General features: G+C 34.8%; 1 protein-coding gene across 7 annotated transcripts in view; it reads right to left on the bottom strand.

The window, feature by feature from the left end:
* Window positions 1–740: 740 nt before the first annotated feature.
* The window catches only part of SGMS2 (sphingomyelin synthase 2), a 64,224-nt gene continuing 52,686 nt past the window's right edge, over window positions 741–12,278 (bottom strand). For all 7 annotated transcript variants that reach the window (XM_064510572.1, XM_064510569.1, XM_064510567.1 and 4 more), the window contains one exon: window positions 741–11,690. In XM_064510572.1, coding sequence (XP_064366642.1) covers window positions 11,487–11,690 — 204 coding nt within the window. In that variant the 3' untranslated portion in view covers window positions 741–11,486. The remainder of the gene's footprint in view (window positions 11,691–12,278) is intronic.

The raw sequence follows: 12,278 nt of genomic DNA, 5'->3' as shown, positions 1-12,278 counted from the left end.
CAAATCCAAGCTCTCACCAGGCCCAGTTTAAGGGGGTGTGACCTACCACCACTGAACCACAGAAGAACATCAAAGTAGGCTATCAGTAAAGTAGTTGTAATCGCACTAAAAATTGTTTGAAAGTATGTTCAGCACAGTTTTAGAGACCATTAATCCTCCCCCCAATCTGATTTCATTAGAGTGTATCCATTCAGTAATAAACCATTACTTTCACTTAGAACCTTACATTATTCTATTTCAAATACTACTTACGCAGACATTTGTTTTCACTAAGCTTTTAAAATCTTAAAGTATGGATCATCCTTTTCCCCCTTAAAATATCAAAGCTCACACTCAGGTGAGCTACCAAAGCTTTTTGTTTTTGTAACTAATGACTATCTGAAGTGCTGTTCCAGCTCTAGGCTAACCAACTGCTCTTGTCAAACACAGGATAGTGCAGAAAGGCTCTTCAGATCAAGGCCTAAGATTGCCAAAGTCTACAGGAGTTTTACAGGGATGATTGCAGCAGTTCTTATCCTTCCACAGAGGAAAGGCCCTGGTGTTATGGTTTATTCTCTCAAAAGGTACTTAGATGTTAAAAAAATGTTATCGCATGCCCTTCAGAACTGTTTGCTGTAGCATCAGTGATTTTAGTAAGTGTTCCTGATACTTCCTCACCAAAAGGGAAAAAAGCACTGTGTTGCCAGTACATCACCTATAAAAGGATTCCAACAAAGAAAAACAGAGAGGAGCCAGAGTGCTTACCCAATAAAAGGTTTGTTTTTAATAGTTCAACAGTAAGTATATAATGACAAGTAGCCCTAAAATAGTGGCTGAACTATATAAAAAGGTTTTATTGCAATTATACAGAAGTTACAGGAATTTTAGACATACAGCTTCAAACTGTCAAGGTCAGTTTTTCCTCCAATTAAGACAACTGGAGGCAATCTCTTTAGCATAAACAGCAGGAGAATTATTTTACTAGGTACAGATGAAGCAAAGTAGAAAAAATAAGTTCACGAATGTAAATCACCTTGAAGCAGAACAGAATGCAGCTTTTTTGTCAGCATTTGGCTGAAATTCAGTGGCTTAACCATAATGATCACAAAAAATATGCATCTAAATAACTTGGAACAACTATTAGACAAATACAGCAAGAGCCAACAGGTGAAAATTTAACTAAAGACATTTTAAATATGAATCTTAAGGAGAGTTTTGAATTCTGAGGTCTGAAAATAAGCCAGGCTATTCTTTTTTCCAGCTGGAAAAACATTACAGTTCTTACCTATTTTCTTTAATCTAGTCTTCACCTAATTTGAGAAGTAACAAGATGAAGTTCTCTCCTTCCCTCCATATGCAGTTGAAAGATTGGTTTCAGTGGCATATGGCTAAATCTAGGTTGTGCAAAGATAAATTTTCACATTAATTTTTATCAAAATGAGACCTTTGTTTTTCATAATTTCAGGTGACTGTGCTAATCAAATTTAAACTTTGCTCTGAAGTGCGATTAAATGGATGTTTCTACTTAACAGAAATTGTCACATTAAAGTCAAGTTTTTTTTCAATTAATATTAAAACCAAAAAGCCTCATTTTAAAGCATAAAAAGTAGCAGTAAAATAACCTGAATAAGTTTATAATATTCTATATGCCCCTAATAACTACATATACAAGCTTTAGTACTGTAACGCTTTCCTCAGAAATGATTCCTCCCCAGTTCTAGTATCTGTGTAACAAAAATGACCTTCTATTAACTTAAGCACTTGAAGTCCATTCCTTAAACTGTTTTGCCCTACATTTTGAGTAATCAAAGAATTTGCTGATTCCATTCTGAACAGAAAGAAATCCATGAAAGAAAGAAGCAAGCAAAAAACACCACCAGAAAAAAGTCTACCATTACAGGGCTTTAAAAAAGTTTAAATGAACTTTTTTTTTTTGAAGATAACCAAGGTACAAAATTAGGGCCCAAGCCAAAACATGAAATTTTTAAATTAACAAAGTAAACTCAAAAACAATATTCTGTACTCAAACTTTATCTGAGCCTTTGAATCTTATCAGCACTTACACTGCTGGCCAGTTATTATATATAATTGAGTTTCCTCCCATCCTCTTCAAGTATGGGCTGTGTTTCTGTATGCTTTATTTCAGTTTGTAGGCAACTTTTGGATTTGTGTTTCCATAGGCACTTTATTCACAAAAATATACTGTCACAAGTACATTCAAAATACTTGAAAGTTCTCTGAATAAGACTAGCACACTTACAAACACACATCTGTAACTCATAACAGATGCATTAAAAATTTGCACTCAGTGGTCCATTAGTCAAAGCACATTACATGCTCACAAACACTTCTTTTTGCAGGGCATTTATACATGCAGCCATTTATTTGTTAATATTGCACTTTTTGGTAAATGAAAAAAGATGACCAGTTTTCCCTGAAGGATGCATTAATTAAAATACACAGAAGTTACATTTTGCTGTGGCTTGACTGCTACAGATGACTTTTTCTATCTTTGGCTCTTCCAAATTCCCTCCTCTTAAGTTCTAGAAGAACTAGTTAGGCACATGATTCAGATTACTGTTACTAGATTACCCATCTTTGCTCAACAAAAACCCAGCCAGCTCTGCTTTCTAGATAAAGAGTTTGTTTTAAACAAAGTGATTCTAAACCTGGAATATTCTTTGCACACAAACAGAAGTTCCATAAAAGAGATCTTAAAGGAGCCTGTTTATTTCTTAAAATACTAAATGCAAATGATTCAAGAGAAGTTATTCCAGTATTTGAAAAATGGTAGTTTACTGGTTTACATGGTGTGACTACTTTCAAACAGAGCAAATATGCAGCAAGTTCCCAGTGGTGTTCTTGTACATAGAGCCTGCTAGCCAATATGTATGTGTACATGTCAACCAGTCTGCATATTCAAGTGTCCTGAAGTGGAAAGATTCCCTTGAACCAAATAGGAACATCATATTTACTTCAAAGTTCACTATGGCAGGATTTCCAGATATTACAGGCAGATATTTTTACAACTGTAAGTTGAAAAGTAAGGGACATTTAACAGCAACTAAAGGCTTTGCATCCTCCTGAAGAGAAGACGTACTTACTACCGCTAATACTGCTGCCTTGGGAACAGCCCTATTTTAACATGATTGTGAAGATTCCTCTTTTTAAAAGACTAGGAAGTGCAATGCCCTTCATTACATGCAGCATAACAAAACAATGAACCAAAAAGTTCTCTGCAACAGAACACACACAAAACAGTTTTTCTTCCAGAGGGTGCTTGTGAAGCTTTAAAACAGAAAATTAGCAACTTTTCTGTTCTATAATCTAAACAATCTTAGTTTAAGGTACTAGGTCATAAACTTGTGAAAGAAGATCCAGTTCTGGAAAGAACATTCACAATTAGATCTCAAATAAGGAATCTGTTCAGCTTAGCTAAAAAAATAAGAGGAAATTTAGAATAAAAAACCTTACCATAACTACCAAGACATTTTTTAATGAGCCCATGTCCCACTATGATTTGCCTTGCTGTTTATGTCAAGTTTCACTTCTGCTTTTTAGATGGGGTTACTTGATTATCTTCCTTCACAAGTCTGTTTTTCAAGATTCTCAGCAAAAATGGAACTACATTGGATAAGTGTTCTCTATCATGACTTTGTCCACTTCACATCCTCCTCCTGTCTCTAGCTTCAGTGATGAAGCCAGAGAATTATTTCCCCCACCCCAGCCACTACCACTGTCCTAATCAACTATTATCTTATGCCTTTATTCTACCCAACACCATTCTTATATTTTAGACCAAATTTCAAAAGATTAGCTGTCCTTCCTAAGCATATATGAAAGTTAAATCTTGGAGGTCTAATTTAAGTTAAAACTCATATACACTCCTAATTTTTTCCTGCATTAAAAATTAATACTTACTATAATAATATTTTGCAGTTTTTAATGTAGAACAGAAAATTTAAAGGGATGTATTTATATAAAAAGCATTTGAAACAATTGTAGAGAAATTTTGCTTTATTGAAAAGGTGTCACAAAAAACTCCACTCAGTGTTAAAGGGTGAGAAAAGAATACCAGCTCTGGATAAATAAGAGATTATTAGCACCATATATGGACATAGGTTTTTGACTTTTAAAGATGTGTGTGGCCATATAAGTTGTCTAAAGTATTGCATTTATTTAGTACATAGGCTGTCAATAAAGTGGTTTCAACTTGTATGTGCCAACCAAGTAAACTACATAGGATGAGTTTTTTTGATGTGCTTTTACCAAACACATGGTCAACAGTGCAAGTGATCAAGATAGCACCTTTCGAGATATATAAGCTTATAAGATGCTCGTGTTATTGCACAAGTTTTTTTTTTTTTTTTTAAATACAGCTAGTGCAAGTATTTTGATTTTTAAACAGTTGAACAGAGACTGCAGCATCTTGCAAATCACTACTCTAGCATACCCACAAAACTCAGTTGTCATTCACTTAACCAAAATATCTGACACATACTGAAAGTGTTATAATAGCCTGGAAGCTTTGCAACGTAAGAGCCTACTCTTATTAACTCAGAACATTCTACATAAAAAGGAGGCCCAGTCTGCAAGCACTAGAAGAAGGTACAGGACAGAAGGTCTCACTTAAGCAGTATTGTAGTGTTATATCACACAGTGTTTGCAGAACTGGACCCCACACCTGTAAAGAGTTAATAACCATATATTAACTTATCATGCAAGCGTTGTAGCATTAGCATAGCATATTATAATCAATGGCTCCTCACCATCAGCAAACAGCTTTTCTTCAATAATTTTTCCTAGGTTGGAGCCATATCTCCAACTAATGTACAGAAGGACAAAAACAGCATTGCATTCAGAAGTGACATCCTGTATTTTTTACAATTTTTTAATGGAAGTCTTTAGATTTCTCCTCAAAGTCCCATGGAAGCAGTGAGAACTGCAGCCAACAAATCATTATTTCCCATTTTGCTTTCAGGTTCTTTGGTGTGAACTCAACCTCACAAAACAGCCAGACTTTGTCATATTTCATACATGCTCTCCTGAATTAGTAAAATAAATACTAGTGATGTACTAACATTTACAGAGCAAGAATTTCTCAGAGCAACTGATTCCTGACATACAAAGTATATCCCAAATGCTAGAGATTTTTGTACTTGAAAATAGTTTCAGGTTTTGAGTTGCATAAAGATGTGTCCAACTAGAACACCTTTTGCCTTGAGAAGACACCAAAATTAACATTAGGTCATATGCTCTTCTGCATCAAGCTGTTTAGGAGGCAGTTAATGGAAGCAGATGAAAGAGAGGAGTCCAAACCAGCCCAAGTTAAAATAGACAGGCAGCATTTTGAGTAGCTACAACTATAAAAAAAATGGAATGCAAAACCAGCATTTACAGAAGTAACAAGATACAGATGACAAGTTACCCAAAAGAAGAGCTGAAGTAAGCTTAGCAATATCCTTGAAGGTCCATACACATATTTCAACTAGTAGAGTTACCACAAATACAAAGGCAAATCCCTCTTCCTGCTTATTCTCAGTACTCCTGCCACCTCTAATAAAAAAAAGTGTGTGTGTGTGTGTGTGGGGGGGGGGGGTGTCAGGCAAACGAACCCACCAATTTTAAGTGCTAATTGCATGTTTGAAGTGTAGTACCAGTTTACTATACTCTGTTAAATTGGGACACAGCTCTTGGATGATTTGTTTTTTTACCATTGCCTGCCTTTCACAAATAGAAAGCTATTAGAACTGAAGTGATCTTCCATACACTTTCTATTGCCATCTTTGACCCTGGCTCCTCAATCTGAACAGCTCCCAAGAGCATAAGGAAAGATAGCACAGCCTGCTATGTAGATACCACCTACTTTATCCTTCCATAAAGTGGAGGAGCCTCAAGATGCCTCTATTTGAGCTAGTTTGACAATTTTGATTTTTTTTGGCCTTTCTTTAACAACAAACAAAAAAAATCCCCCAAACCTCTCAAACATATTTCAAAGTAGTAGTATTTTGTAAAAAATTAAACTCAATTGGCACAAAAGTTTCTCCTAAAAGTCTTTAAAAGTTTTATAAATGCTAGCTGCCTAAAGATATCATGCAGAATGCAAATACAAAATCTGAAATTAACAGCATATGCATAGTTAAAATAGATATTTCTGCTAGAAGAAACCCATCCATAAGGACTTAAAAATCCTTTCACCTTAAGCACTACAGATAAAATGGATCTACATTTTCCCATTGACATTTACCAAGAGTAAAAACAGTTGTGACCAACAGCAAGTAAAGGACAAGCATTCACTCCTCATCTAGAGAAAGGGAAGGACCAGCCAGTTTTATCATTTGAAAAAGGGTGGCCACCAAATATAATAGTGTAATATAGCATCTTTGTTCACTACAGTACAGATAAGGCTGCCTGTAGCATGCAGCTGAACAGTCATTTGACTTTAGAAAGTCACAAACTAGTTCTTCCAGAAACAGCTATCTTACCCTCTCCTGTGTGGGTTGGAGCTTTGAAGTAAACATTAGCTCATAGCACACAGCCACAAAAAATAAGCTCCTCATACTACTTGTTAAGTTTCAAGTGCTTAGGAAATTAAATTTTCACTGAAAACAAATCAAGCCTTCCTGTGATAACTAGTGGTTTTTTTTAAAAAAAGAACACCACCGCAGGAGGGGAACCCACACTAGCAACTGATCAGATATCATTTCATCTTAAATTATCATTCAGGCACTTTAAGGGATTTGTTAGGAAAGATTATCTTCTGAAGTATGAACTTTTTTCCAGTATTTTGTGAGTTATCTATATCTACCCTGAAATTCTTATGCATTGTGTTCCAGGTTAGTAATATTTGAACAAGTTGTAAAATCTATGGAAACCTCAGCCAGCTGGAACAAGTTTTTAATCATATTTAAGCATCACAACAGTTCATTCTTGTATCAGAAACTGTTAGTGGCAGCTTGGAGGAAAGGCATATGAAAGTTTACTAATCACACTTAAATAGTTAAAAATCTGCAAGCATCTCTTAATCTGAATTTTTCTTATATGGGAGGTTATTCATGAAAATCAATACATTCCACAGTACACAGATGCACAGCTGTACTGTAGAATGAAGCACTTCATGCAGCCTGTTACCTTCCAGTCATATTCTTGCACCACTAGCTAGTACACAGAAACAATTTAGTTCTACGTTACCTGGAAGTTAGTGTAGTTATAGCTCATTTTCTTGTAAAAACCAACACACAATCACCATCTATTCTAGTGTTTTCATCATCTTTCTTTTAAGTTCTAAAACAAAGGCCTTTGGCCTTCACTCACAGTGTCTTGGCAGAATTTTTTGGATGCTAGAAAGCATCATAAGTAGTATATAAAGGTTAACTTACAAACGAAATGACTTTAATGGCATATGGGGACATTACGTGCACTTAAGTAGCAACATTCAATTGAATAGTGTCCAAAAGTATTTAAGACCTTTTTCAGTAACTGATTTTGAATCCTCACTGATTTTATAGTGCCTGATACAACACTTCTATATAGAAGTGCTCTTACAGTGTCATTCTGATTGTGTTCATAGGAGACTTCTAGGTAAGTCAAAATATTTTATATGTTGTGAAATATCGAGAAGACAACTGTAAAGTTCCATTATTAAATCAGACAGTAAAGCAATCAAATTCTAAGTATTTGCTTAGTACATCTGATTATTTCATGAATTAAAAAACTACACAATCTCTAAGATGAGCTAGAATCAAGGTCAAAGTTATTAAAACAAGCCGTGGGAAAGTTCCTTTTAAAGAAATGAGAAGATTTCACCTTGCACTGCAATTAAAGGATTTGGTCTCTAGAATTGCAGACCATACTTCTTTGTCCACTGAAATGAGGAAAAGGATTTGCATGTGCACCAAATAATTTATACAGGCAGAATAAACTGCTCAGCCAGATACTAATGATGGGAGAAATTCAGAGCTTGAACACATTTGGATTTAAGATACAGCTAAGATTTACAATAATCTAATCAAGAAAATTCTCTCATCTCTTAAAATACATCCCAGTTCTGTCTTTTACTGAGCTTTATTTCTCATTTATATGAAAGTAGTATCATCTTCACATATAAAGACTAATAAATGTTGTTTTTTCCTTCTCCCCCCACCCTTTTTATCAGTGGGAAACAAATCCAGTAATGTTTATAGTACTGCTCTTTTTGCTACTGTAACTGTAGCCATCTTTCCAAGAAAATACAAATGGTGAACGATTAACATTTAATACCATTTACATCCACATGGGAGTGCTAAGCACATACCATAGAAATTAAAGTTCACAGCAGTTTAAAGGGTATGTTATTTCTGGCATTGGTTATTAAGCATCTGTAGTATAATGTAGCAGCACATTTCTTTAAATGTGCAAGTTAACCTTTTAAACCCTTTTTTGCAATTAAAGGCAAAGTTTCTTAAATTCAAGTGAGGCATTAAAGTGAGTGAGTGTTGGAGGGAAACAGCTGACTGAAAAGCTCAACATAAATGCTCTTCAGAAGAATGAGCATTTTATTTACAATCACAGTACAGGTGCAGTTTTTGTGACATTTGTCATTAAGGACTACTATTGTAACTCTAGGAAAAATAATTATACTGTAATTCAATGGGCATCTACAGCTCAAATAAGAGCCTACAGTCAGAACTGACTGGTACATTAAATGATTCCTATTTTCTCCTGTTTTTCATTTTATCCACTGCAATCCTTTTATACCTCCTTAGGATGAAACCATGTTTTCAGCTTCGTAATATTTCAATACAACAATCGGTATGTTCTTAAAATTAATAATTTTCATGTGCCAGCTGTGGTTTGTATCTGATAGACTACTATAGAAGTCAGCACCACAAAATGGCATTACTTACCCCATTTCATCACCTTACATGTAGGCTTAAAAATAGTATAGATGAGTTTGAAGACTTTAAGACAACAAGAGCAAACTAAAGCTGTTGAGTTAGTAGAGAAGTATGATTTTCTTTTTGGTCACATATACACACAAATATATCCACACGCCCTTTTCGAGGGCTTTGATAGAACAGAGAAAGTTTAAGCACTCAAAGCAGGGCTGAGCCAGAACAAGAATTAAGTAGTTTGAGCCAGGCTGAAATTAAACTACTACCATAGAAGTTTCTACCAAGTTCAGCACTAAAATGAAAGCTCACACCATCCAATAGGAGCAAAATATTCACTTGGTCCCACTTAATTATTTTCATATTTTTTTCTTCCAGGAGTAGGAATTTCAAAAGTGTTAAAAAATCTTGAACGAGGAAACTATACTTTACCGATAGATTAAAAAAATCCCACTGAGACACAGCAATGGTTATTTAGCTAATTAAGTACCCAGGCTATCAAAGTATTTGTTGTTTAGCCACCAGATGAAAACAACTGTTTCAGACCCTTACTGGAATGCTCTTCCATCATGTTAATTCAAGGCATGCTTACCACTAATGAAATTCATCCACGACTTTTACAAGACAGTATTACTAGGAATGGCTTAACATGACCATGTTTAAGACAAGGCCTGAAATTCAACTTTAAAAATAATAAGCTCTATGAAGTTGTATTGATATAACAAGTGTCTTGGGAGGTCTACAGACTGACATTGTACTGATTCATTTACAAGATACAGAAAAACTACTTTCATATAAATGTTCTGAGATTGGCTTTTTAAGCTGCTCAAGTTCTGCCAGGAACAATCAAATGTACTCATGTTCTCATCTACACACCCACAACTTCCAGGGGCATGTTAGAAAACAAAAAATAAACAAAAAACCAAGAGAAGCTCACTTTGAATAAAACCGAACATCAGCAGAACTACTTTCTTTTCTAAGTTTTACCAAGGATATTTTGTAAGGAACATTGTTTATTGTATTATACTTGATAACGCACAAAAATGTTTGAAATGCACATTAATATTATTCTCATATACAACTTAGTAATTGATTCCCTTAACTGAAAAAAATTATACTTGAATACTATATTGCATTTTATTACTTTAACTGGATGCTTTTTAAAAACAAGCTGTCATTATTTAAACTATGTTCACACTTGCCACTCAGTTCAAGACATTTTTAAAATAAGCAGCATTTCCTTTATATTAATATCACTTCAACTCTTTATGCAATTTTTCCTCTGCTATCAGGTTTTACTGAAGATTTGGAAATAAAATAATTGAGTAACTGCAGAAATGAATACAGAACATGAACAAGCAATTAAACATGGTATGCTAGTTTTCTACTTCACTTCTCAATAATACAAAACAATATAAAACCCAACAAGAACTAGGCAGCTGTTAATCTGCATTTTTGCATGCAAGTTAAACCGCAGTGTCATTTAACATGAAGTGGTTTCAGGTAATAATTAAAGAAATGCTACTGTTGTATGCATTCACTTGTCACTTTGTCTTTAGTAAATCAGAAATGTGTGCCAAGAGGTTAAAAATGCAGAACTATGGATCCCAAGCACACTTTAAACAGTTTCAGCAAGAGATAGTTACTAAAGTTAAAAAAAACCAAAAAACAACACACCCCACATTTAGGACTTGGCCTTCCATTCCTCAAGCAGGTGAAATCTATAGGACTTTTGCCTGAATTAAGAACAGTCTGAACACTCTTTTCAGTTAAGTAGTTTTGTTTAATGTGTTTAACTACACAGCAGTGTATGCGTTTGTGTACATACATATACATACACCAATAGGCACTGTATAGCTATACACAAGCCCAAACTGCAATTAAAGATTTAAACTTTGAAACAGTATCCTTTTTAAAAATAAAATTTTAAGCTCCTTGAGCTCTCATGTTAGCAGCTATTCCTAATTTGCAAAGTCACCAGGTAGCACAACAGTTTAAATATAAAATTATTCATAAAAAGGTAAAAATTGGTATATAATAGAATACATGGGAAATGGTGGTAGTAGCAGTATTTTAGGGTCCTAGGATATTCATTCCCATAAAGTGTAAAAAAAGTCAAGACTCGCTTCCAGCTGTACCAGTCATGCAAGGTCTTACCTTCATTAGCAAGAATAATGCAACAAAACATTTCCCAACATTGTGTTATTTTCTGTTTATCTCAATACACAGATATTGTGCCTTTTTTAACATTTTAACATGTTTTTGCCCCTACACTTCAGAACCCTGAAGATGAGATTTTTGGGTGCTTTTGTGGATGAGTGACAGTTAGTAATGAAAGCGTTGTGTTCTTTGGCACCTCTATCTCATTTGTAAAGCAAAGTCCTGCTCCATTTTTTTCTTTAAGGAAAAATTCCATCAGTGGCGCAATCTATTAGCACTGAAGAGTAGAATAGGCCTGTACAGTGTGATGGATAGGAAAACATATGAAATGGCAATATATTTGTCTACAATTGTCTCTCCAATCAATTGCACAGAAGTTTGGTCCACTTCTTCAGTTACAGTGTAGTCCTCTTGAGAACTTTGGTTATAGCATTAGTGTTTTGGTAAAAAACAGAGCAGATGCTTTCCTTCTTTTCTTCAGGTAGATTTTTCATTGTCCTCTCCTGTCTTCTGAACCCGTGAATACTTTTTGCATGAAGATTTGAAGCAGCTGGGAGGCCAAGATATTGGCCAGGAGAAGCTGCAAGGAACAGAGCCTTGCACATTCTTCTCAAAGAAATAAAATATTGGATACCACCATGCTCGAGAGAGAAAATTTGTCTGCGAAGAGACCTTTAAAGTCTGTATTGGCACAAGTAGGTAAGAAAGAAAAGGAAACAAACACAAGATAATCAGTTTAAAGCACTATGATCAATTAAGTTGAGGCATAAGGATGATTAACAATTGCAATACATTTGAATGTGCTTATGCAGAGAATAGGTGTATTTAGCCTGGAAAGCCTGATAAGACTGAAAGAAGGCATATCATAGTCCAAAAATATGCTGTAACTAAGCATCTTTAACACCAATTAAGGGGATACTTTGGAACTATATAATTTAGGGAGACAAAGCACCCAAGTATTTCTGAATGCAAGTCCTTTCAGGCATGTGTCATGTTTCTGTTGATGACCAATAGTTGAAAACTAGGTTAAAATGGCTTGAGAGCTGACATTGTGTTCCTACTCAGGAGTGTACTTGAATCAGCTGAAGTAGATACCTTCTGAACAGGTACTTTCAGTGACACTTACAGCAGAGCTGCCACTGGAGTTCTTAGTAATTTAAGCTGGATAAAAATTTTATTACTGTTTATTCAGTCTGACATAGTTAAGGTATATTCTATACAACAGCAATAAAACATTGAAGTGTTTTAATGCCAAAATGCAGGATTTTA

The sequence above is a fragment of the Dromaius novaehollandiae genome, chromosome 4 (genome assembly GCF_036370855.1).
Source record: "Dromaius novaehollandiae isolate bDroNov1 chromosome 4, bDroNov1.hap1, whole genome shotgun sequence".
NCBI classification, from domain to species: domain Eukaryota; kingdom Metazoa; phylum Chordata; class Aves; order Casuariiformes; family Dromaiidae; genus Dromaius; species Dromaius novaehollandiae.
The sequence above is the reverse complement of the archived record's forward strand: the minus strand, read 5'-3'. Positions and strand labels throughout refer to the sequence as shown.